This window comes from Crocodylus siamensis, chromosome 6 (genome assembly GCF_052110815.1).
Source record: "Crocodylus siamensis isolate JL-2025a chromosome 6, ASM5211081v1, whole genome shotgun sequence".
Classification (NCBI taxonomy): domain Eukaryota; kingdom Metazoa; phylum Chordata; order Crocodylia; family Crocodylidae; genus Crocodylus; species Crocodylus siamensis.
Genome location: NC_143400.1, coordinates 12,703,742 through 12,730,223, shown reverse-complemented (window position 1 = coordinate 12,730,223; position 26,482 = coordinate 12,703,742). Strand labels below are relative to the sequence as shown.

General features: G+C 62.0%; 1 protein-coding gene across 1 annotated transcript in view; it reads right to left on the bottom strand.

Annotated features, from left to right (window-relative positions):
- The window catches only part of KIRREL1 (kirre like nephrin family adhesion molecule 1), a 33,237-nt gene extending 7,943 nt beyond the window's left edge, over positions 1-25,294 (bottom strand). Inside the window, exon 1 of the mRNA XM_090053349.1 lies at positions 25,109-25,294. Coding sequence (XP_089909475.1) covers positions 25,109-25,160 — 52 coding nt within the window. The 5' untranslated portion in view covers positions 25,161-25,294. The remainder of the gene's footprint in view (positions 1-25,108) is intronic.
- Positions 25,295-26,482: the final 1,188 nt, after the last annotated feature.

Sequence of the window (26,482 nt, the reverse complement as noted above, 5' to 3'; positions counted from 1 at the left end):
CAGGAAGCTGTCTGCACGCATGCAGCAGCATATCCTGGCAGGGGATGAGTGTGTGCGGGTGCACACGCACGTGTGAGATGCATGCACAGCAGGAGCAGTGGGTGCGCGGGGTGCATGCGTGTTCACTGCTTGTAGGCGCACGCCATGGAGGGCCCCTTTGCCACCCGGCGAACTGGGGCAGGGCCTGGCCTCATTGGCTGCTCCTCCGCCGTTATTAATTACTATGGTTTTTGCATATTATTCCTGCGCCTGGGAGCTCCTCTCCTGGGTACAGGCCCCTGTATGAACAGAGCCTTCCAGGAGCCGGGATGCCTGCGTCCGGAGTGGGGTCTTGTGGGTTCATGAGGTTGGGAGCCAGGATGCCTGGGCCCGGGATGGGAGTGGGGTCTTGTGGGTTCGTGTGGGGGAGGTTGGGAGCCAGGATGCCTGGGTCCTATTTCCAGCTGTGGGAAGGGAGGGGACAGGACGGGACAGGAGGGGACGCAGCGGTTCGAGCCGGGGCCGGGGCCAGGACTCCTGGCTTCTATTCCTGGCTGGGAGCAGAGGGCAGCTGTGGTCAGACGAACCCAAGCGTCCAGCTCCTCTTTCTGCTTTGGGGAGGAGAGGCTGGAGCTCCCAGCCCTTTGCTGGGGGTGGGACAGGTCAGGGCAGCTCTTTCTTTGGGTTTAGGGAGAGGTGTGGATCCAGCTGACACCAGGGCTGGCCGGGATATGGGTGCAGGCAGGAGCTGGGGCAAGTCCCCCACAGCCCCTCGTCTGCAGACGGGTTCCCCATGCCCCCAGCCAGGGACATCCGCTGTGCGGGGGATGCAGTGAACCTGGCTGCCCCACACCAGCCGGGCACCTGCAGTGCTGCTCCGGCTCCGGACCCCCGACTGCATGGGGTGGGGGAAAGAGGGCTGGGGGGAGGCAGGTGGGGTGGAGAGGGAGGAAGGGGAGCAGGAGGGAAAGGCAAGGGAGAGGGAGATCAAAAGGAGCTGCCAGGAGAGTGTGGGGGAAGATCAGAGCGGAGACAGGTGGGAGGAGGAGAGCAGGAGACAGCGGCGGATCAGAGCCCCCAGCGCGGGGGAGATGGAGGCACCCCCCCACCCGGTGCCGCGCTGCAGCCCCGCCTGGCCAGGCCGGTGCGGGACTCCCTGCCCGCGGCTCGAAACGGGGGATCCTCTATTGCACCCAAAAGACACCCCCCAAAAACACACCTCTGCCCCACCCAGGTGCTGCCAGGTAGCTGTAATGGCATAGTGTCTGGGTCCAACCCTGGGAGATGCGGAGAGGGGGTTTCTCTTGTGGCCTGGGATGGGAGACAGGTGATGGTATCGCCGTAAGGACCTGGCACCTGGCTGTGCTCCCCAAACCCATCCAGGATGCAGAAACCCAGGGGCAGAAGCACCCCCAGTGCCCTTTCCGTGGCTCTCTAGCAAGGGCAACCTGCAGCCACCTGGGGAGGCTGTGGTTTAGAGAGGGGTGCTGGTGAATTCCCCAACCCCAGGCTGATTTGCATATGCAAATGAGATGCAGATGAGATCCCACTTCTCCCCACTGCCCTTCCCTGGAGCTTGCAATCACCCCGACCCTCCCAGCTGCACCCCGGGCACTGCCCAACACCCAACCCAGGGGCCCCCAAGGAGTGAAAGCTAAGGGGCGAGGGGCTTCCCCTCTGCTAGGGGGTCTGGGAAGCTGGGGAGATGGCTGCGCAGGGGTCAGAGCAGCGCGCGGGAGCCGGCGGTGTCTGCACGGCCGAGCAAGCTGAGAGTCTTTCCTTGTCGTGGGGCCTTGACATTATGCTAAGGAGACAGGCGGCTTCCGGAGGGCTGGCTGCTTAAAAGGCAAGCCGTGTTCGGCTGCACCTCGCCCGCTGCCGGCAACGGCTGCCGCGCCGGATAAATTATTCACACCTTTTGGGGAGCCGGCTCCACTCCTCTTCCAGTCTCCCCGGGCACGGCAGGGCATGGCATGGGTGCCCTGCTTCGAGGAGGCTTGTGGCCCTGGTGTGTGTGTGTGTGTGTGTGTGTGTGTGTGTGTGTGTGTAAGCATGTGTGCGCCTCTGTTCTGGGTGTATGTGTGAGACCATGTGCTGGCATGTATGCCTGTCTCACCTTGCATGCGTATGCATGCCAGCAGCCACGTGTGTCACAGCAGGCAGGTTGGTCTGCATGAACACACATGTGCAGGTGCCTGTGTGCATCCACTCCTGTGTGTGCCCCTCTGTCTACCCCCATCTCCATGTGTTTCTGCACGCGCGTGTGCATCCAGGGGTGCTTCTTGACCTGGCTCTCTCCCTTCTTCACACGTACGCATGCATGTACCCCGAGCATGCAGCAGTTGGCACAGACGGGGCGGCCAGAGCAAGCGCCCGGCGAGAGCGTGGAGAAGGGCACGCGGCGAGGGGAAGGGGGGGACCGGCCGGCGATGCACACTCCAGGCCCTGTCTCCCTCTATTTATCAAATGAAGGTCTGATTAAACCCTAGGGCTGAGGCTCCAATCTCCCTCTCTCTCCTCTTGCTATTAAACTCAGGGTTCAAAGAAAAGCTTTTTATTCGCACCGACAGCTTTCAGATGGAAGTAAATCTCCCCGCGCTCCCCCCCGCTCCAGCTTCCCCTTCTCTCCGCTTGCACGTTGGAGCCTTTTTCTTTTTCCTTCCCCTCTTCCTTCCTCCCAAGCCGTTTGCTTCTATTTATATTAAAAAAAATACACGGGGAAAAAAAAAGGGAGAGAGAGAGGGAGAGAGAGAGAGAGAGAGGGAGAGAGGGGGAGACGCCAGGTTTATTCTCCAAGAGAGAAAAGAGGATTTGGTTCCTTGCGGCCTTGCCCGGCAGAGCAGAAAGGCAGAGATTTGCACGCTGGATGAGGAAGGCGGGATTGCTGCGCGGCGGGGAGGGAGGGAAGGAGCGCGTACGGAGCTCGGCTCAGATGAGGGGGCAGCGGTAGGAGCCGGCCGGATGGAGGGGCTGTTGCCGGGCCTGCCCAAGGGATTGGGGAGCTACAAGGCTCCATGTCCTCAGTTTGGGGTCTGGGGCAGCTCCTGAGCTTCTTTGCAGCTCTGGAGAATAGAGAGGGCATTAGAGCATCCCAGGGGCTGCGCTGAGTGACCCTAACCCCAAAACCTGGAGCAGGGTGGTGATGATGGTCTCACTCCCCATAAGCACCCCATGCCCTGCGGAGCTGGGGGTCCGAGCCTGGTTGCTCCCTCCTGCTCCTCATTTCATGCTTGGCCTTCCCTCTCCTGAGCAGAGCACTGGAGATGGGGGAGCCTGTTGACCGGGGTACTAGGAACAGGGGGAAGCATGAACCCCTCCTGCCAGGCACCCCCAGCTTGGCACCCCCCCGTGCCAGGCGCCACACTGCAAGGGCTTGGTTGCTACAGAGAACAGCAGGTGGGGAAACTGAGGCACGGAGCAGGGCAAGGGAGTCCAGGGTCGCACTGCAGAGCTGAACATAGGACCCTGGTGTCCTGGCATAGTGCCACCCCACAGCTGGGGAGAGCACCCAGGAGTCCTGACACTCAGCCCCCTGCTCTTTTCAGCGGGAAATCCCCTCCTAGACCTGGGGAAGGAACCCAGGAGTCCGGCTCCCAGGTCCTGACCCTGTTCGTGCCCCAGCCAAGCTCCATCTCCAGTGCCCGCCTGGTGGGGCCCCTCCGCAGCCCACGGTTCGGCACTCCGCTGTGTCACCGAGCACGATTCAGTGCAAAGCCCGGGAGTGAAAAAGCTTTGAAGCCATCCCTGAAATAACCCACCAGGAGCTGGAAATAACCATGGAGCAGCAGGGAGGGTGTGGGGGCCTCCTTTCCTGCTGGCATGGTCCACCCCAGTGCCAACTCTAGCCCCTCTCACCCACTGCCTGCCTGCCTGCCTGCTGCGGGTCGGGCAGTGCCAGGAGGGCAGAGGGCTTTGCAAGGGGCAGCTGAAGCTGCGGTGATGTGGACTGGAGTGGGGACCAGGCTGGAGGGGACCCCGGCCCACACAGCCCCACGGCACGGTCCTGTGCCCAGCGGACCGACTCCAGGGCTGGGATCTCGCGTGGCACATCCCTGCCTCCTCTCAGCTGTGCTGGCTCTGCAGGAAGCAGGAGGCTATTTTAGGAGCTGCAATTTGGGCCCCATGATGAGGCCGATGTGCCCAGCAGGGCTGGGGCACGGCTGGGGGAGAAGGGGTGGCAGGGCTGGGTGGCATCTGGGGAAGGCAGGAATCCCCTTCGCTACACCCAAAACACCTGAGGAGGCAGGGGCAGGGGTGGGGGCAGCAAGACACATGCCAGGGGCACCCTGAGCTCTTGGGGCCAGCTCCAACTGCAGTTGTGGAGCTCAGGGGAGGGTCTTTTTGTGCAGATGAGTCCAAGCCTTCTGTCTCTGGGGCGGGTAGCACTGGGGGCACAGGGGTCCCGGCCTGCCTCAGCCAGGCAGAAGGAAAACACTCCCAGTCCTGCATCCTGTCCCTGACTCTTGCCCTGTCCTGCTGGGTATCTGCAGGCCAGCTGCTTTCCTTGCCTGTGCCTCAGTTTTCCCATCTATAAAATGGGGCTTCCTCCCTCTCTACCCATCAGTGTCAGGGGCTGTCTTGCACCCAGCACCTCCCCCTTCCAAGGCCAGCTACCCTGCCCCATTTTCCCATCCCAGACTGTCACAAATCTACAGCTGCCTGCACCCTGGAAGCTGCAGCAGAATCTGGCCAGGCCGGCTTTTCAGCCGTTTGAGCTGAAGGCGAATCCCCACCAGCACCCAGCAGTACAGGGCTTAGGACACACAGTGTGTCACAGGGTAGCCCTCCCTCTCCCCCATGTGCAGCCGGCTCCTCCGGTTTGGGGCTCTGACCCACGGCCGCGCAGGACACGAGCAAACCAATTACCGTAATGACCTGCGCTGCCTTGACAGGGGTGGATCAGCCCGGGGTCAGCCCCTCAATTAACTCCAGCTGCTGCCCTTCGGCCTCTCTGGCTCTTCCCCCGCTCACGCCTGCCCCCGACATACCAGCGCATTTACTGATGTTCGTAATAACCGGAGGCTGCCTCCACCCCGCGGAGCCGTGACCAGGAGGCAGCTGCCGGGCTGGTGAAACCCAACGGGCGCACTCTGTCTTCTGCCACAGGCACCGGAGCGCCCCAGTGCCTTACCCCCAGTGCCTGGGGTTTGTTGCAGAGCTGGGATATTAGGATTAAATAGTTCACAGGACTGCAATCGGTGCCAATGAAAGATGCAGCGATTGTTGTGCTGGGGAGCGGGGTCCAGCCTTCCTGGGGCCTCTCATCATGGGTGGGGGGACCTGGCTGGGTGTTGTCCCAGTGCAAAGGCAGCAGGCAAGGTTTGGGGGGCAGCAGCCAGCCATACCCTCTTCAGACGGCAGCCGGCAGCTTCCCCTGCATGGAGACTGGCTCCTGCCATGGGGCATCACCCCCTGCCCAGCTTTCCCCTGCAGGCTCCAGCTCCCAGAGTCTGCACAACCCCGGTCTCCTCCCCTGCCAGGCTGTTGCGCCCCTGGGGACTGCCGGAGACTGCTGCGGCCCCAATCCTTGCTGATCTGCGGGCTGAGAGCAGACAGGGCCGGCAGCATCCTGCTCCTCTCTCTGTCTCCAGCAAAGCCTTGAAGCTGTCCGGGTCCCTGTGATATCCCTTTACACGCGCCCCCCCACCCCCCAGCGCACACGCACCCCGTCTTCCCCGCTGCTCTCACGAGAGCCTCCCACTTCCTCCTCTTGCTGCCCATCGCCGGCAGAGGAGAGCAACCTTGATTGGTTGTGACACCAATCTCACAACAAATTTAGCACCTCATTTCCCGGCCGATCAAATATTCCACCTCGATTATCTCCCGGCCATGGAGACGGGGCGGCGCGCCACCCGGGCCCCTCCACAGCCCGTCAGCCTCCATCAGCATCATGCCACGGGTTGCTGGGCGTGGCGGGGGGGCGGCGCAGGTGGCAGAGTGCGGAGCCTGGATCCTTGGCTTTGTGCAACGTCGACAACTGGGGCCCGCTCACCGCTCCCCGCGCTGGGAAGAGCTCTGGGGGGCAGGAGCAGAGCATCCCCCAGGCTGGGGGGGATCTAGCGCCCAGTCTGCCGTGGCCCTGACAGCTTCCCCAGAAGAGAAGACAGATGCATAAGAAGCAGGTTGAGCCTGACCTGCAATAGTCTCTGCCATGGGGGGGCAGGGGAGTGTCGCTCAGCTTTTCCCTGCCTCAGTTTCCCCATTGGAATGGGTCTAATCATCCCACCTGGTCCATACCCTCTTCTTTGGGGCAGGGGTTGCTGGATGTAATTAGTGCCCGGGGGTGTTACTATATTACACTGCCTCCCCTGGGGGGGTGGGGTACCAGCTAGGGACTGACGGATGGTAGAGGGGTGCTGGACAGCCAGACAGGTGACAGCTTGGCGGTTCCAAATGAGCCCCCCATTATGCCAGTCTGGCCTCAGGTCTTGTCCCAGAAGATCTCAGACTGCTTTGCACCCCTGCCATCCAGACAGGAAAAGGCTCACCTGCCCAGCACTGAAATATAGCCACTTCTGGGGTGGAACATAGCAGCTCTTGACTAATGGCCTAGTGCAGCCTCCTCTGGGGTGTAACAGGAGGCAGAGACCTCACTCCTGCCCAGTCAATGTCGTGAGAGCGGAGCACAGTGGTGCTTCTAGCCCCGTGGTGCTTGGTGCTGTACATGCACTAAGGAGGAGATGGCCCCTGCCCAGTCTGGCCTGACCGACAGGTGGGAAGGGACACAGAGGCCCCACTTCACCCACCCTCGCCATGGGGCCCCCTGCTTCCTTCCCGCACCACTATGGAGAAATGGTCTCTTCCCTGCTGCCAAGTGAAGCGACCGGAGCCAATTCACCCCAGGTTAAGGACAGTCAGTCACCCCCATTTTACAGATGAGACAACTGAGGCACAGCAAAGTAAGGAAGGGCCTTGTGCGGGGCCAAGAGGCTGAGGCAGCGGCAGAGCTCTGGTCGTCCTGGGGGTCCCTGGGGGGCTCCATTATTAGCTTTCCCCTTCCCCCGGGCCTGGCTAGAGCCCTCACGTGCTTCTCCCCAGTACCAATCGGCCCTGAAACGCCACCATGCAGAGCTCAGCCCCAGCCTTGGCTGTGGGTCTAGCAATAGGGGAACTGTTGCTGCTACAGATCCCAACCCCAAGCTGTGGGGGGGAGCAGCGTCATCCCTACCCCAAAATGGGCACATATGGGGTGGCTACCTATTAAAAGCTGGCTGGGAAGAGACATCCCCGGCGGGGGGCACGGCAGGGCCGTTCTGCTTCTCCATAATATCCTGGCCTCATCCTGCTAATCATCCCGGAAAATGAATGCCGGGCTCGCAACGCTGCCCATGAATTCCCCGCATAATTACATCAAGCGCGGGGCCGTGGCAAGGCCGGTAAAACACAACCCAGCGCCGGTGGGGGAAGCATTCTCTCCACGTGTGCATCGAGTGAGAGAAACCCACGGCTTTGCTGCCTTCCAGCAGACGACTCGAGCTGCTGGGGGTATCGGGAGGGGGCACGTGCCTTGCACTGCCATGCTTACCCACAAGCATGGCACAGGGCCCCAGGGAGAAGGGAGAGCTGGGTGAGGGCACGGGGGGACGTGGAGGGGCAGGGGTTGGACGATGGCTGCAAGTTGCATAGAGTTGAATGGTGCCAGCAAACAGACCGATCCTAAAATAACAATCTGGCAGGTCTGACAGCAGCCGACCAAGGCAAGCCCCTGGCCCAGAGCAGTGTCCCTACCACACCGAGCTGATGTTGGACCCAACACTGCAAGGGCTCGGCTGCTGCAGACAGGCACGGAGCAGGGCAAGGGAGCTCAGGGTAGCACTGCAGAGCTGAAAATAGGACCCCAGAGTCCTGGCATAGTGCCACCCCACAGCTGGGGAGAGAACCCAGGAGTCCCGATTCCCAGCCCCCTGCTCTTTCCGGAGGAACAGGCACAAGCCACCTGTAGCAACAAGCTGATGCATGTGCACGCCCAGATGCATGTATACATACACACACGTACACATGCATGCAGGCAGACATACAGATGTACATGTATACACATATGCATGCACATAAATGCACAAACATAAATGTACACACATGAACTCACACTTAAACAAATGTGTACACACACACATATATACAAAAATACACACACGCGTACATGCAAATGCCCTGCAAGAAGAGCAGGCCCCGAGGCAGAAACAGGGCTCAGTCTGACTGACCGCCGGCACCCCTGGCTGGGTGCCGTGGCAGGCAGCTGGGAGCGGTGCCCTTTGCTGCAGGGATGCTGCCTGGCCTGCCTAAATGTGCTGAGCTCAGCTCCAGACTCTGGGTCCACCGGCGGGAGGCGCTGCGTGGGAGCTGGGCTCTGCGGCCAGGCCAGGGGTGCTGCCCATGCACCAGGGACTGGTAGGGCAGCTTGCTGGGGGACATGGGGGGCTCCCTGGGGCCCCCTCCCCAGCTTGCTGTACCCACAGCATGCTCCCTCCCCTGCTGCGGGCACCCCTGGGTCCTCTGCAGCGGTTCCCAGAGGCAGGGGCACCCTGGCAGGGAGCCACTCACAGCACGAGGGAGCTCTGCCCTCCCTGCCCAAAGCCCTGGCTCTGCGACAGCCAGCCCTGGAGCTAAGCAGCCACTTCAAAGCCTCTGCCCGCCTTGGGGATAATCGCCTCCGACCTTCAGCTCTAGCCCAAGCCCTCTTAGGCCGCCAGCTTGTGCCATGCTCCCGAGAGCCCACGTGAGGGGCTGCAGGGACAGCGCAGCCCCCGGGGCCTGGCCTGGCCTGACTCAGCCTGCCCAGGATCGAGGCTGAGCCAAGTCTCCCCTTTTCCGGGACAGGGGCAGGTTTTGAATCTGTTTGGCTCTGCCCCATTTGCAACTTGTGGAAACAAAGAGCCACCCCTGGGCTGCTCTCACGCCTGCTCAGTCCCCCTCCTGCTCCCCGTCACCCCCCGGCTTCTTCCCTCCCTGCTTTGCCTGGCTCTGCAGATGCAGCTCAGTCATCTCTGCATACATTCATCCCCCTCCTCCCCGATTCAGGAGGGTCCCCAAGACCCCCCTTCAGCTCACTGCACCCAGCCAGGGAGAGAAGGGGCTTCCCTGGGAGCGTGCCCCTGTGCTGCACCAGGGAGGGGACTCATGGCAGCTAACAGGAAGCCCCAAAACAGCAGAAAAGGGCTCCTGACACACAGCTGAGCTGCTCTGATGGCATCCGAGACGGGGACAGCAAACAAGCAGGGCTGTCCGGAGACCCAGGCAGCTCTGCATCCCGGTGCCAGGACCAGCAAGGAGTTTTAGCCTGGAGCCCAGCTGCAGCACCCACCCAGCGGCCCACCTTTTCCTCCACTAGTGATGCATCGCTCCCCATCGTCCCCTGCTTTGTGCCTCAGTTTCCCACCCCCCCGAACAGAGCCCCTCCTTCCCCACAATGCAGGAGGATGTCCTGCTCCCAGCTCCTGCCCCAGCTCGGGGCAGCAGGAGGAATGGGGAGGGGTTCAGGGGACACCATCCCCAGCCCCCAGCCCCTCCCCCACCTGAGCACCAGCTCTTGGCCCTTTCAATCTGAGGGAGTGGAGCTCCCATGGGACCCCCAAAATCCCCGAGTGCCCCCTCCCCTCCCCCATAAATGCATGACCCCCCACGCTGCGCGGGCACCGCTCTGCCCCCGACACTGGGCCTGGGCTGCAAGGCCTTATTGTCTCTCTCCACCTGCCTCTGGTGGGGGGAGGCCTCTGCAAGGCTGGAATTTCTGAGCCCCCCCTTTAATCCCTGTGAAAAGGAGCAGCCAGGCAGAAAGACAAAGGAGTCTGCAGGCCGGGCAAGGGGCCTGGGGGAGGGGGAGAGCAGGGGGGCTGGGAGCCCATGGGCACAACCGTGTGTGTGCCCCAATGTGGGGGTGCAAGACTCGGGGGGAGGGGAAGAGAGCAGGTGTTTCGGCACGTGCAAAGGACCGTGGGTGGGCATGGCTGGGGGCAGTCCTGGGGGTGCCCCCACTGTGGGAGGGATGTCGTGGACAAGGGGATTAGCTAGGGAAGGGACGGGAAAGGGGAGGAGGAGCGAGCGCTGGTGCCCTTTGTGCCCTGCTAGACAAAGGTCTTGGCTGCAGATGTACCGCCGCCAGCTGCAGATGTGCCCCCCACCCTGGGCACAGCAGGGCCTTTCCTATCCAGCCTGGAGGCAAGACACCTGCCACCCCTCCCCTCCCTTCTCCTCTCCTCCCCCCCAGTGGATCAGCTTCCTTTGGTCAGTCCCAGTCTCAGGGCTGGTCTGGGAAGAGGCCTGGAGTCCAGCACATCCCTGTCCATGAGCCCGGAGAGTGATGGAAGAAATGGCTCCAGGAGCACTGTCTACACTAGGGCTGTGGGCAGCCCGGCTCTGGGATCAGGCCCCTCCCTGCCCTGGCTGTCTGCAACAACCTCCACCTTGTCTGCCTCACTTCCTGGGTGCCATAGAGTGCCTGGCCTGATGGGGAAACTGAGGCACAAGAGTGAAGATGCACGTAACCTAACCTAACCCAACCCATAACAGAGCCAGGTACTCTGACACCTCCCCCCACCCCATGCTCTGCCCCACCAGCTTCTTCCCACGTGATGTCATTGTGATGTGGCCACGGTTTCCATAGTGACAGACTGTGATGTCACAGAGGAAACAGGGGGTACTCATCTATTAAGACACACTAGGGAGGGGCTGCCATGTGTCAGCCGCCAACGTGGGACATCTGCTGTCCTGCCGGGAGCCACCAGATCACTGGCAGAGGCACCACCGCTCGCCCCCTTGCTCCTGGGCCTGCCCTGAGTGCCAGCCTGGAAGCACCAAACCCACCCCCTCCCCCACTCAGCTGCCTGTGTCTGCCCCTCTGCTCTGTTACACCCCAGAAGTGGCTGCATTTCAGCAGGCAGGACGCTCCCTGGGAAAACCCCCTCCCCAGGTGGCTGGTGAGAGCTCTGCTTCTAAGGCATTAGGAGGGGCTGAGTCGGATAAATCCCCCATGATCTAGACCCCTAAAAGCTTGCCCCAGAGCCCAGCTCCCACCCTTGGGAATGAAGAAGAGGCAGCAGAGGACAGCAAAGCAAAGCCCATGAAGCTGCAGAGTGGGAGCCCAAGCCCAGGGCTCAGAGAGGGGGCACAGCTGCAGGCACCCCATAGGGATTATTCCAAACCCCTCTGCTCTGAGGGGCCCTGAAAAGCCCATCCCAGAAGTGCATTGCTCTTTGGGGGTGCCCGATGGTAGCCTGACCAGCTCCCTGTAGGGCTCAAACCCCTGCAACCCGAAGAGCCCGCCCAGCCTTTCTCAGCTTGCGGAGGATCCCAGCTCCTGCATGGAAGTGGACATGAGATGCATGCAAGGTCCCCCGCTTCCTAGAGTCCACCCCCCACTCCCTGCACGCCCATCTCCATCCCTGCCAGCCCTCACGCCCCTGGCAGCAGTGGACTTTGACACCCCCTGCCAGCTGCCAAGTCCCAGCCGGGGCAGGGGGCGGTGGCAGGCGGAGGGGCCGGGCCCCGGGCTTGAGTTGGATGGGAGCTGACGGGCCTGCCGTGGCGAAGCCGGCACTCCTGGTGCTCCTGCCAGCTGCGATATGGGCGGCAGAGAGAGGAGCTGTCAGAGCAGGGAGAGCGGGTGGTGGATCTTGTTAGCCCACCATGGCAGGGGCAGGGGGGGGTGCCTGCTGCTCCCAGAGCAGAAAGACCTGCTGCCTGCTCAGAAATCCCTGCCTCAAAGCCCCCCTGGACTGCAAAGGGACAGAGGGTTTGCTCCTGGCTACTCCAGTTTACTGCCACACAGGGAGGAGCAGGGCACGAGGGCTCTGTGGGGTCATCAGGAGGGTCCTCCAGAGGTTACATTCAGTCCAACCCCCTGCCCAAGGCAGGAGCAGCTCAAACCACTGGAGACAAACCAGCATCTGGGCTCTTTGTAATGCTGCCGTCACCCCCAACGCAACTTGAGACGTTGCCCCCAAATGTGCCACCAAGGACGGCCAACATCCTACTTCGATAAAGCACTAATAGACGCTTCAAAGATCCCAGGCAGAGGTTGTGCCCCCACTGCGGAGGAAGGCAAGCCCCCCCAAATCCATACCAGTTTGAGCAGGGGGGGAAATCCCTTCCTAACCCCACATCTTGTGTTGGTCTGATCCTGAGTGGAAGGGCAAGACCCTCTAGCCAGGACCCTCCAGGGTGGGTGCCAGCAGGTCTACTGGCACAGCCTGGTCCCCATCCCGGGATGCTGCCAGAACCCAGCACTTCTGGGGGAGGCTTGAAAACCCCTGGACACGTGGAGCAGAAGGGGTCTGCCGAGCACGTACCCCCAGTCTGCTTCACAAGCCGTGGCCCCCCTGTGCCAACTTGATGCTTCTGGGGCAGACAGAGCCCACGGCCTGGGCAGGCAGCATGGAGACCCTCTCATGGGCCCCTCTGCAGCCAGCCCCGGCAGAGCCCCCTAATTAAACCCAGCAGAGCCAGCTGAATGGCAGCCCCTGTCCTCCCATCCTGCTGCAATCCCTGCCAGGCCAGGCTTTGTCTCCAGCACCCGCTGGGTCCCAAAGACAATGAACTGCCCTCTGGACAGGTGAGGAGGTGGGTTTCGGGGCGGGGGTGTCAGGAGACCAGGTCCATGCAGCTCATCCTAATGCAATTCCCTACAAGGCAGGCAGAAGGGCTATGTTTTTCAGCTGGGGAAACTGAGGCACTGAGAAGGGAAGGGGTTTACCAGTGGCAAGGACCTCAGGAGTGTAGCTTTCCACCTGCTAGCCCACAGCTATCAGGAGAACCCAGGTGTCCAGACATCTGCCCCCCATCACCCCACCAGGAGACCCCCACCCACCTTACTGGCGTCCCAGTCTCTCCCTGCTACCCCCCAGCCCTGCCTCTGTCTGGGTTATCTGGGAAGCAACTGACAGCGCCTCCATCTCGTTGCTTCCTCTTCATTTTGGGGGCTGTCAGCGCTGCGGTTATTGGCTGGGGTTTAATTAATTTGGGTAATCGCCCTGGCAGGAACAATGTCTAATTAAGACTTTTGTTTGCTGCCTTTCTTTTATTATTATTATAAAAAACCCGCTGTGCTCATTAATGGCAGGAAGGATGGGGGGGGTGGGCACCCCCACTCCACTCCCCCCCAGATGTCTTCTGATAATGGGGCATCGCCCACCCTGGGAGGGGGAGAGGTGGGGCTGTGTTGCTCTGTGGTTAGGGCCTGCTCTGGCCCCATTAGCAAGGCTAATTCACCTTGCTAGACAGAGCCAGAAGGGCAAAACTGTGTCCTGAGCCCTGTACTGCCAAGCCCCAAGGGTGCTTGCCACCTCCTGGCTCCCAGCTGCCCCGTCTGCTCTCTCCCATGCCTCCCAAGCCCTGCAGGCCAGCACTGGGCCAGATCCTGCCTCCCGTCACCACAGGACTGCAGCTGGAGAGAGTCACCCTTGGCACAGCAGGGTGAGGAAGGTGCCCAAGCCCCTTGGGCCTGATTGCAGACAGCCATGGGAGCAGCTCTGGGAACTGAGAGGCACCACAGAGCCCCCCCAGCCCCATCCACCCATCACCCCATCCAGGGCGGGGGAGCTCTATGGGGTGGTCCCCACGCCCAGCCCCTCTCCCAGGCTGGTAATTAGTGAGGGCAGTGGGAGGCGAGGGCAGCTCGCCCGAGCATGGCAGGCAGGCAGGCAGGCAGGCTCCCCTCCCTCGCCTTCATCTCTCCTCCCTCCCCGCTGCCTCCTTCGTTCCTTTCCCCTTTGTCCTCCTCCCTGCAAAGTCGCTCCCTTCCCCCCTCTCCACCCCGCCAATCTGCTGCGCTGGGAAGAAAAGATGGGAAGGAATTTCGGCGCATTCCTCCCTAACCGAGGCGGCTGCAGAGTCATCAGTGCGCAGTGGGCCTGGCGCGCTCCCCGCAGCCCTGACCCTGGACCTCTGCACCGGAGCCCCGCTCGCCGAGGCCTCTGGGACAGGGATGGGACACCTAGGTTTGCCTGTGGCGCCCCTCCGAGGGCTACTCCCAACCCCATGCGGGGGGCTGCCATACGGGGCGAGTCGTGTGCTAGCAGTCAGCTGCTGTGTTTCACCCCAGAGGTGGCTGCCTCTTGCCCTGCTGGGTAAGAAGTAGCTGCAGCTCATGGAGAGCTCATGTCGCCTGGGCCCTGCACTTTACTACCCCAGTCCCGCAGCAGGGTGCTGGGCAGGGGGGTCAGCATCAGGATGGGGTCAGCTTCCTGCCCCACTCTGAGCAGGCACAGCGGCTATGGGGCCACCCCAGTGACTCTCAGCTTTGGGCTTGGAGCTACCCACACGTACAGTGCCTAGCACCGTGTCACAAGGCCCTGCCTGACCGCCCCCCTGCTCCGACACACTGCCCGCCGGGCCTGTTCTCTCCCCAGCCCCAAGTGAGCTCAGCTCCCTGCCCCAGCCCCTGTCCCGGGGCCAGGGAAACCAGGAAGATGCCAGGATGGGCCATGCTGGCTCCAGGGACAAGATGGCTCTTGCCCTGCAGAGGGGTGGGAGCTGCCTGGGGTACCCCCCCACCCCAGTCCCAAGCTCTCTCTGCAGACCTAGCTGCTCATGCCTTGGCACTGGGGTTTGCCCCTTGGAAGAGCTCCTCCCGTGCCCGCCTTCCCCTCCGGCTTTTGCAAATCCTGCAGAGAGAAAGATGGAGAGGGAACAGCTATCTCCTCTCCTCTCTCCCCCTCTCCCTCGCTCTTGCGGTCGGAGCCCAGCAATGATCCTACAAGCCTGGAATTTGAGGAATTTCCTGCCAAGGCCCTCTGGAAGGAGAGAGAGAGAAAGGAAACCAAAGCCGTTAACCCTCCCGGCTCCGCTCTGCTCCCCCACACGGCACCTCGGGGGCTCTGCTCATTGGGGTGGGTGGTCCAAGGGGGCAGACGAGGTAGCCCTGGGCTCTGGGCTTCGAAGCAAAGGGGTATATGGAGTCTGGGGGGCCACACTGCATGGCTTGTTGCTAGCTGCCAGCTGGAGGATGCTGCTGGGAGATGAGACCCAAATCCCCCAAAAGCAGGAAAGGGTGCGGGGGGAGGGTGTGGGGGGGGTTGCTTGCTGGGAGCCGAGCAGTCCTTTGGGTGTCTGAACAGGCCACAGGTGCGGGAGAATCAGGCTTGGGAAGCTGGGTGCACCCAAAAGCTGGTCCTACAAGACCCCCCTGCCCACGGCCACATCCTCCTGCCCGGGGCATAAGTGGCTGCGCTGGGGTGCGTGGAGCTAGCGTGGGTGCTGGCTCCAGGCCCGGCACAGGGGACTTGATGCCTGCATGCAACAGCAAGGGGAAAAGCAGGGGTTGTTACCCTGGGAACCCCAGGCCAGAGGGTCCCTGGGCTGGAGCCTCACCCAGCCTCCGTCCCAGGCTACATTGCCCTGGCCAAACCCTCCTGGCCAAGCCTGGGTCCGGCTTGCTCTTGCAGCCTCTCTTCCTGCCTACTCAGGGCAGAGGCCCCACTTGGCTTCCCAGCCAGGCCAAAGCCTCCTTGGAAAGATGCCGCTGACCCCAGGGACCGGGCTGTGGGGCTGGTCCTCTCCCCTGCACAGATCCCCCATGGGCCAGTGCCTGCAAGGGGGCGAGCCTGTGCAGAGCCAGCTGGCTCCCAGGGCAGCCTGAGACCCCAAGCCCAGCTGTCCCCAAGTGGCACGGGGGTCTGTTTCCCCACTCAGAGCTGGGTCTAGTCAGAAGCTGGCTCCTGGGTGAGACCCCCCCCACCCCCCTCCCAGCTCCATCCCTCAGAAATGCCATAAGAGCCCTCTAAACCTTCGCAGACAAGGCTGATCACAGCCCCCCACCCCATGGGCTGGGGGGGGGGGGGGACAGGACCTGCCCCTCTGCCACCCCCATCTATGGCACTGAAATGGGCTGATCCAGATCCCCCTCCTCAGCTGATAAAGAGACCTACTCCACTCCCCCCTCAACCGGCCGGGCTCAGCCATGCAGCCCCCCCACCCCTCCATGCACTTGCAACACCAGATGTACAAGGGAGAGGGGCCCCCACCCTAATTTGAGGGCTGGCAGATGGTGCTGAGGTTTGGAGCAGCCCCTTTCACAGGAGGGGACACTGAGGCACAGAGCCTGCCCGGGCTGGACCTCTCCGACACCCTTGTGGGTCAAGGCAGGCTTCTCCCCTTATCAGGCTGCTGCAGCGGGGCTGAAAAGGACCACCCCCACCCAAAGAGCCACTTTAACACCCTTCACCGAGTCCTCCTCATCTCAGAAAGCAAAGCCAGGGAGGGCAGAGGCCGAGTCCCTGCTGGGGAAGAGTTAAGGAGGCCGGGAGTGGGGAACAGCAGGCAGGGAAATGCCTTCCGGGGGCTTGGCCGCTTGATGCTGGGGAATCTTGGCCCATGCCAGAAGTTTCCCCGGCTTCCCCTACCTCCGAAGCCTCCAGGGGAAAGCTCCCAGCCTCAGGTTTGCAGGTGGGGGGTCTGCAAAGTTCGGGGGAGCTGAGCCCCACGCCCAAACTCCTGCTTCAGACCAGCCTGGGGAACATCCCCCCAGTCCCAGTGCCCAGGATGGGAAAATGGGGTACAACACCTTCCCCCCACCCCAAACTTCATCTCAGACTTCCCTGCCCTCCATCATCCTCCAGCACCCCACTTCGAAAGGATAACAGCCCTACTTCTGCTGCCGCCAGCAGAAGTGCTTCTCAGCCCCTGAGCTGGGCTAGCTAGAGGGGTTTCGCCTCACCCCCCAAAAGCACGGGGTGGGCAGCGCCAGCCCCTCCGGGAGGAGGGATGCCGATGCGGCCCAGGCGGGTGTTTATGCACTCAAGGACTTTATTACTTCGGGGCGGGCGGGCGGCGGGCGGGGAGGGAAGGGAGAGCGCCCGGGATCCCTGCACAATGGCACAGACTATAGGACCTGCTGTCTCTTACTTAATTATCACTGAATGGGTTTGTTCATGCCTTTAAACATTTACTCCGATTGGGTTGTTGCCTGCGCCGCACCCCCCCCCTCCGCACACACACTCGTGCACACACACTTCGCTATCTCCTTTTCTTCGCCGTTTCTATGGAAACCCCTCCAAGGCATACAACTGCTCTCTGATTTGAAATAAAAGTTGTTTCCCCCCCACACACACACTTCTCCTTTACTCCACTCTTTCTCTCTCTCTCTTTCTTTCCCCCCCTTATTTTGATTTCCATTTGGATCATAATCCCACCGTTGCCATGGCAGCGCTGGCAGTCTATTATGCGCCAGCCTCGGCGAGAAAAAGACCTCCCCCCCTTTCTTCTTTTCCAAGTGTCTTCTCCTTAAATATATTATTTTATGCTGAGAGACGCGCACGAGGGCGGAGCCGCGCCGCGATCGCCGGCCCCGTCCTGCTGCAACGGGGCATAAATCACGGCTCCCCCCTCAGCCCTGCCAAGGCCCCTTGCAGCTTGCAAAGAGCAAATGAGAATCAGGCCCCCGGGAAAGTCAGACAGACGGACAGACCGATAGGCGAGACAAAGACCACCCCCCAGCCAGCCAGCCGCCCGGGGAAGTTGTGTGCTTTGGGTAATGCCAAGTCCCTCCGGTCTGCCCCAGACATACAGCCGGCATGGGACTTCCTGGGCGCTGAGCGTCCCCGGGCCTTGGCGCAGGTTGGACGGAGCCGGCTGCAGCCCCCGGTGCCCTGGCACGATCCGGGAGCCCGAGCATCACTTGACTCCCGTGCAGGTCACGGTGGCAAAGAATAGCTCGGAGCTTGGCATGGCCTCGGTTCTGCTGGCAGGACCCCGGTACGTGTTGCCGGTTGTGTTGTGCTTTGCGCATACATTGCATGGGTGCAAAAGCCGGTCTTGCAGGGCCCGTGGCCTGATGAGATGGCCCGTGCTGGCAGAAGTAGCCATGCGGCCACTGGAGCCATGCCGATGGGGCAGAGGAGACGCCACTCCACCCACGCTGGGAAAAACTGAGGGCTTGGAGGGGGGGAGACCGGACGCAGCATGGGTGCGTGTGGAGCTGGGAGCTCGGCAGGGCTGATGCCATCTCCCCTACACACCCCGCTGCATCAGCCCAGATCCTCTGCAGACTAGGCTGATCAAGTGCCAGTGCCTTGCTCGTGCCTCATGAGCCCGTGGAGCTGTGCCTCGGAGCCCCAGCTCCCAGACTCCTGGGATTGCAGCAGGCCTCTCACATCTGTGCCAGGGCTCTCTAGGGCCCCAGGTCTCCGAGCCCCTGGCCGAGATGCAGCCTGGGAAGGATGTGGCCTCCTCAGACACAAACCAGGCAGCTGCTGCGGCCTGCCAAATACCACGCAGGGATGGGGCTGGTGCGTATCCTCTCCTCTGAGCCCGGAGAAGAGCCAGTTGGGACTTTCCACTCCAACCTTTCTGACCTCTGCCCCCCTCAGACATCCACAGGACACCCTGGAGACCCCAGCCCCCGGCACGGATGCCTGGGCAGAGACAGCTCCCCAAGGCTTGCCATCTCAATAGGCAATAGAGGCCTTTTGTACCCATTATACACCATGCACAAAGGAGTCCGCTCTAGTGCTGGCTCTAAGCTAAGAGGCACAAGGCAGGAGGGGAAACTGAGGCACAGAGCTGGGAAAAGCCACCCATTCATACAGTGTGGTTGACACCTAGGCTGGTGTCCTGCCCACTGCCCCTCACCCTCATCCCTGCCCGGGGGGCTGGCTGCGGGCAGGGCTTAAGTCCCAAGGGGCACAGGGGGGGTCCCTCTCTCTGGCTAACCCAGGGCTTGGTACTTCTGCCAATGCCAGGCTGGGTCCCACGAACTGGGTGTTGCCCCCAGCTGCACTCTCCATGCTGCATAAAACCCTTCCCTCAACCCCCACCTCCCAGGGGAGAGACCCCAAAGCCCCCCAGTGCCTCAGGCCTGAATTCAGTGGGGCTTGACACGAGGCCTGCAGCAGTAGTAGGTCCCTTATCCTTCCTGACACAGCCAACAGGTCACCCCCTTGCCTCTTTCCTCCATCTTCCCCTTTCTCCTTCCCTCTTTCCTCCCTTCCCCCCCCCTCAAGCCCACTCTTGGCTGGGAGCAGGAGGTTATGAAAATGAGCTGTGTGCCCAGGAGACTGTAATTATCTGCTAAGTGTGAAAGCCAGAGTGATTAATTAAGAGATAATAAAAAGAAAAGGAGGCTAGAGAGGGAATAACGGATGCTTTGATGATAAAACCTGAGGTAAGGCAAGCAATTAGGGGAATCTTTATGAAGAGTTAGCTATAATCCCTGTGTTACCAGGGCTGGGTGCCCTGCGCAGCGGGAGGGAGGCCGGACAGAGGATGCTCGTGGCCTCCAGTGGGGATGCGGCTACGGGCGCTGTGCACGGGGGGCACGGTGCCTCGTGGGGTACCTGCAGCCCTATGCACGGTGCATGCTCACTGCGTGCACACATATACCCATGCATGTCCCTGTAAGGGCATGCGTGCATCACGCATGTCCCTGTGGGGATCTTAAAGATAACTTGGCACTACTGAACTGTCTCTGCACAGAGATCACAGGGCAAACTGCCCAGGCCCCAAAATCAGCCTGGCACATAGAGGCTGCTGCTCCTTTGCACCCCCGTCACGCACACCATGCTGAAGGAGTTGGTCTTAGGTGATGCTGGGTGAGACACCTCACGAGAGGACAATTTCCTAGCGCTGACAGGCTGCACCCAACACGCGGTAACTCTATTTTGGACCTCGTTATAATGTATGAATTAATCACGGGAAGTTTGCGGTTGCCTGGAGACCAGTAATCATGACCTGATTACGCTCAATAAGGCAAAACAAAGGACAGCCCCAACCCGGAGCATCTCTACCGGGCGCATCAGAGGGTGTCAGAGGGAAACGATGAGTGGAACCGAGCGGGAGGAAGAACCTGAACGACGAGGCGGGTTCTCCAAGGAGCGCGGCTCTTGCACCCAGAGTCTTGGGCCACAGGGGAGGGGAAGACAGCAGCTAGAGATGGACCGAAAACTCAAAGCAAGCAAGGGGACAGAGCATCGCCAAGTCTGGAGATGAAGGCAGGCAGCGCAGAGCAATGATAAGGGAAGCTGAAGGCACCGTGCTTGGCAGAGCTGAGGATGATACGACTGTATAGGAGATTAGGAGGGAAAGCGGGGAGGAGGGTTCGTCAGGAGATGCAACAACTGCTAATAACAAGGCAAAAAAAAAGTTCTTCTGGGCCTCAAAGGCAGGATGACATAGTTGGATCACGTGAGGAGCCAGGAGGACTCTCCACAAGGAACCTGGGGGGGCGTTTAGTTATGTCTACACACAGATGGGCAGGCCGGGCAGTGCGGCATCCCGGGGGCAGGTAGCTGCCAGCAAGGCATAGTTCACTTGGGAGGGCTGGAGACGGAAACAGGTCAGGGCTGGAGGGGAATCGCACGAGCACGGGGCTGGGAGAGAACTCACAGCCATTGCATCCCAGTGTTTGAAGGCACATGGTGACCTGCCAAACCCCAAAATCACCAGTGCAACCTCACCTCTGATAACGTCCCTCAGCACCAAGCTGGCAACCCCCCAGCATGACACAGGCACCCTCAGCAGGCGAGGGTACCGTCACTGCCCAGACAGGAAGGGAGGTAGCTGACAGTGGCTCAAGGGTCCTAGGATGGGGAACTAGGCAGCCCCCGCTCCTGCAGTTCACGGTCCCGCAAGTCCCTGATGCTTGGCGGTGGGGCTGAGCTTGCTCCCTTGGTGCTGGTCCCCCACAGCCATGGCTCCAGGATGGGGTTGGTGAACCCCAGGACTCCAGGGAAAGCAGTGGCTATGTGGTGGGAGCCCTGCAAAGCACCAAGGTTTCAGCAGCAGATTTCCCCTGGCTTGGAGCAGGGCAAATCTCCTCTGTTCCAGCCAGCGGATGCAGCTCCATGCGAGTGGCTTGATTGCACAGAGCGCCAAACCAGGAGCAGGGAGCCATGGGCTAGCCTGAGACACGGAGCAGAGCAGAGGGGGCAGCAGCCTGGGGGACAGGGGATAGGTCCTCTCTGGGGGGACGTCTGCCCTCCCAAGCCTCCCCTCCTACCCAGCTGAGCTGCTCCGGGGCAGGGAACTGGGGAGGCTGCCAGCAGCGGAGGACCTGGGCGCAACATGGGAAGCCCCTGGGGGTGGGGGAGCTGAGCAGAGGTGGCAGAGCTGGCACTGGGATGCTTGCCTGACAGGTGTCAGGTGCAATCAGCATAGCACGAACCTAGCGCCTGCCAGGAGCAGACAGCCGAGGGCAGGCTCCCAGGAGGGATCGGGGCACAGTGCCCACAGCCATGCTGTCTGGCCTGGGGAGCACTTTTCTGTTCCCCGGGAGACATGGGGGGCTCCTCCTGGTGCTGCCACAGCCCTGCTGGGTGTCTTTACTGGCATGGAGCAGGACAGGGCGCTGCAGGAAACCCCTGGCTTTGAACCAGTGGGGGCTGGGGGGTGCTAAAGCCTCTCCCCCCCTGCTGCAGGCCAAAGCCCGCCCCCCCATGCGGCTGTCAGAGCCCCAGCGTGATAGTGGCCCCGTGGGCCAGCCATGTGCCTGCAGCCGATGGCATCGATCTGCGAGCCAGCAGCTCCGGGAGGGACGGCAGGCTGCATGCATCGAGCCTGGGGGTGCCAGGGGGGAGGGCTCAGGGCTGGGCCAGATCAGAGTGGATCCCCAGCCATCCAGAGCAGTACCTCGAGCCCCAGAGACCCTTCCCCCATGCTGCTGGGGGGCTCCAAGGCTGGTGGGTTGCAGCTCCATCACGGGGGAATTGCAATTCCACCCTCTCCCCTAAAATCCTCCCAGCACTGCTCACTGTCTCAGGGACCGTGGATGTGGCCCCATGAGGTTCCCCAAGGACTGTGAAGCAGGGGACCCTGGTGCTTGTGTGGCCCCTTGGACAGGGGCTGGGCTGTGGGGCAACCCTCTCTCCACCAGACCTAGCAGGGCCAGGCAGGCTGCCTTCACTCTGACACAGCCAGCACGTGGAGGGTGGAAGCCAGCAAGGTGTTATGGTGACAGACACAGCAAGAAGAGAGGCAGGGGGAAAAAAATCTGGGACGGAAAGGTGTGTAGGGAGACACAGGCAGACAGAGGCAAGTGGCTCAGGGGGTGGGCAGACACCCTAGCCAGACGGGGCGACGCATGGCAAGACGGACAGCCACGGATGCACAGACGGACATGCGTCATCCCAGGGCAGACAGATGTGCACCTACTGGCGTGATCTTCCTCCAGTCTCCAGAGGGTTAAGCTGCCCCCCGGCCCATGCGCAGGACCCAGGACCCCAGGCCCAGCTGGGCCTGGGCGTGGGGCTCCGGCAGTGAGCGGCAGAGGCAGCAGCCGGCAGGCGTGGGTGGGTGTGTGGGGGGCGCCAGGCAGAGTTTCCACACAGCACTAATCAATCTGCAGTCAGACTGCTATTACGCCCGCGCGCCGCTCACAATATTTACCTGGTGCTCCCCAGGGGGTGTCTGGCAGGCGCGCGAGGACACTGGCGTCGCGGGTGGGGGGTGGTGGTGAGGGAGTGAGCATGGAGCCGAGACTCAAAGCAACTCTCTGCACCAGTGACCCCTGTGCTTCGCTGGAAAGGACCTTCTCGGGGGGGGGGGGCGGCTAGCTGTCCCCCCCCCAATCATCCCCATCCGGCCCTCTGTCGGTCTGTCTGTACCCTTATGGCACCCTGTAGTGTTGGAGCCATCCACCCCAGACAGACCCCTCTATCCCCCCAGCCCCAAATACACTCCTGTCCATCCCCCCCCCACAGAAATGCTCCTTTGTCACCATCCTTATACACCCCTTCATCCCTCCCTCCCTCCCTCCCCACCTCTCTCTATCTATCCATCTAGACTGAATACTGAAAACCTCATTCACCGACGACGTACTCTGTGGCAGATGGAAAAATAACAGTTGAGTTCACGACGGCACGGGAATTATTTTCCTCCTTTCTTTCTCTTTCTCCCCCCACCCGCCATCCCCTGGACTGATGAAGGGCCTGGTCCCGCACACTCCAGACCACGTGAGGTGCCAGGGTCACGGTGCAGGGAGGGGATGGAGGGCCCAGGAATGTGCTTGCAGACAGGGCGGAGAGGAGGGGAAACCCCAGGCTGAAGGGGAGGAGGGTGCCTGGATGCACTTCCTTGGGACACACATGTGAGCCACAGCTGGAAAGGGGGGGGGCGGGTTGATGCCCGCTGTGCATGTGGGGACACGGGTGGAAGTGCTGCATGGCACATGCCAGCTGTCCTGACTCCCAGACCACCCTGCTCTTACCCTGAGACCCAGAGCTGCTGGCAGTGCCATGCTCTACCGACCAGCTTCGGGAAGGAGAGGGCACAGGGTAGGGGGGCAAACAGCCCAGGATGCGTGAAATTATCCTTTAGGATAGGACCCACAGCTCAAGGGCAGCATCACTGGGGGGTTGTGAGGGTCTCCAAGACAGCCAGTCTCCCCCTGCCACAGTCGTGCTCCTAAACCCACTTTGTCCCCATAGCTAGGATAGGAACCCAGGCGTCTACCCGCCATTCCCCATCCCCGAGCCACAAGGCCCCCGTCCCCCGCAGGGAAGACTGCCGACCTCCCAGCCCCTCCCACGGCTCCTTTCCGCATGCCCGGGGGGTGAGGCCTTCAAAGATCTGGGGATCGGTGCCCTAAAGCCAGCTCTGTTGCATGCAATGAATGAGCCAGGTCTCAAACACCCCCTCCTTCCCTTGCTGCAGGGGCAAAGCTGTCCGTGTCCCTGGCCCGGGGGAAGGGGGGGGCAGGGAAAGAGCTGAGAAGTGCATGAACCCTTAAAGATTTTTGTACACCGCATGAAACATTTGCTCTCCCCCCACCCCCTACACACACACAACCCCCTCCTAATTAGCTGTAATCTTTTCTGTTTCAATTTTGCAGTTTTTTCCTTGAAAGGAAAGAAGGGGGGGGGGGGGGGGTGGACCCAGAGACAGAGAGAGAAAAAAGAATCGCCCGGAAAATGAATAAATATTTCAATTTGAGGCGCAATCACAGCGAGTGATTGAAATGGGGGGAAGAATAATGGTTTTCATTTAGATAAGATACAGAAAATTATTTAGTGAGAAATGAAGAGTGATGAAACCCATTCAGCAGCACCGTGCGTGCATGTGTGTGCGCGCGTGTGTTACAGCCACATGAATGGCACGGCCCCCCCCCATACACCACTCCGGCCCCCCACCCCTTCCCCACTCAGCTGAACAAGTCCATTTATATACATTTCGTTGGCACAAGCAGGGGGTGGAAGGCAAAGAAAGTCTCAATCTTCCCAGGTCTGGGCCCCCCCCCCCCCCCGCAAACCCCTCCCCAGGCCTCTCTGCCCAGACTGCTCTGATCTGGCAGCACGAGCCAGCATAGAGAGAAACCCATCGCACAGCTGCTTTATGGGGTGGGGGCACGATTCCCCCCCCCGGAAGACCAAGCATCCCCAGCCCCCAGTTCCCCCCACCACCCAGGGTGTCAGGGCCGGATCCAGCCCTGAGCCCCCTCTCCTCCAAGTTATTGCCCACCCCACAACCGCTTCTTTGGGGTGGGGGGAAAGCCAGGGGGCAGCTTATAATTTCCTACCCCGGTCCTGGGAAAACCACAAGCAGCAGAGCCACGAAAACAGAGGGGTTCATGCCAGCGGGAAGCCAAGCAGCCCCCCAACCCTGTCGCCTCCATCTCCCCCCTTGCCCGGGATATGGGGGCCCAATCCCCCCCGTGCCCACGTCCTGCCCCCGGACTCGGTCTCCTCCAAGTTATTCTTCCCCCCCCCCCACACTTTAAACACAAAAATAAGCGAGAAGAGCCCATTCCCCAGCGCTTTCTGCCTCTGCCTCCCAATGAGATCCACATGTCTCTGTTTTGCGGGCGGGGGGGCAGCTTTTGTTCCCCAGCTGGGCCTGGTGGGAGGGGGCTGGCTGGGGGGTGTTGGGGCAGCTTGTGTTGCTCCTGGCCCCCGCCTCCCCTCCTTGATCTCTGCCTGGAAGCAGGGTTTGGGGGGACCCAGCCGGCCCCCCTCCTCCGCTGAGCCCCGGCAGCCTCACGGCCCGGGACAGAGCCGTGACCTTGCGGGGCTCGGCGGGGCGCCCCCACCCCGCGGGCAGCCCCGGCGCGGCCCGGGGTGGCGGGGCTCGGGGGTCCAGCCCCGGCCCCGGCCCAACTTTGCAGCCCCGGGGGAAGGGCCGGGACCCCGCGCCTCGCACTTCGCGCCCAACTTTCCCCCCGGAGCCCGAGTTGCGGGGGCTGCGCCCCGCCGCCCCGCGCGGCCCCCACCTCGGGAGTAGGTGTCAGCCAGAGTCACCATGCAGAGGAGGAAGATCCGCATGCTCCCGCCGCGGCCCGCGGGGTCGGCGGCGCCCCGCTCCGCTCCGCGCCGCTCACACCATGTCCCCGGGGCCGCCGCGCTCGCCGCCGCCGCCGCCGCCGCGTCTCCAGCCAGCGGGGCCGGGCCGGGCCGGGCCGGGCAGGGGAGGGGAGGGGAGGGGAGGGGGAGGAGGAAGGGGAGGGGGAGGGGGGGCTTCTCCCACCGCCCTCGGGGCGGGGCGGCCGACTGGGGAGGGCGCGGCGAGGAGGGGGTTAACCGGCAGGGCCTGGCGGGGGCGCGGGCTTCAGACCCCTTGCAGGGGGAAGAGGGAAGGGCGGGCATTTAGGAGACCTGGGCTCGGCTGTGACCTTGGCGCTGCTCCGTGCCTCCGTTTCCTCACCTGTAAAATGGGCGGTGGCGCCCGGGCTGCTCCGTGCCTCCGTTTCCTCACCTGTAAAATGGGCGGTGGCGCCCGGGCTGCTCCGTGCCTCAGTTTCCTCACCTGTAAAATGGGCGGTGGCGCCCGGGCTGCGTTTCCTCACCTGTAAAATGGGCGGTGGCGCCCGGGCTGCTCCGTGCCTCAGTTTCCTCACCTGTAAAATGGGCGGTGGTGCCCGGGCTGCTCCGTGCCTCCATTTCCTCACCTGTAAAATGGGCGGTGGCGCCCGGGCTGCTCCGTGCCTCCGTTTCCTCACCTGTAAAATGGGCGGTGGCGCCCGGGCTGCGTTTCCTCACCTGTAAAATGGGCGGTGGTGCCCGGGCTGCTCCGTGCCTCCGTTTCCTTACCTGTAAAATGGGCGGTGGTGCCCGGGCTGCTCCGTGCCTCCATTTCCTCACCTGTAAAATGGGCGGTGGTGCCCAGGCTGCTCTGTGCCTCCGTTTCCTCACCTGTAAAATGGCTTGCTCCATGCTTCAGTTTCCTCATCTGCAAAAATGGGTGGTGGTGCCTGGCCTGCTCCATGCCTTGGTTCCCTTGCTTGTAAAAATGGTCAGTGGTGCCTGGGTGTTTTCAGAGGAGCACAGCTGCGTTGGGGCACCCCGGGGGTCTCCTGGGCCCGGGCAGGACTCCAGCCGCTGCTGCAGGTGGGGAGCAGGGAGGGGGGCCTGGAGCTGCAGCCCTGCTTCTCCCAGCTGCGCTGGCCTAGTGGGTTCCTCCCAAGCGCAGGGTGGATCTGTTGCCCCCGTCGCTGAGGCGGTGACCTGCTGTGCCCTGTTCCCCTGTTGCAGCTGGCCTGGTGGGGTGATCCACAGGCTGCTCTGGCTTTCTTCGGCCGGTGCACGGGGGAGGAGGTTGGGACCGGCTTTGCCTGGTTAAACTAAAGGCTTAAAACAGCAGCGTCCTG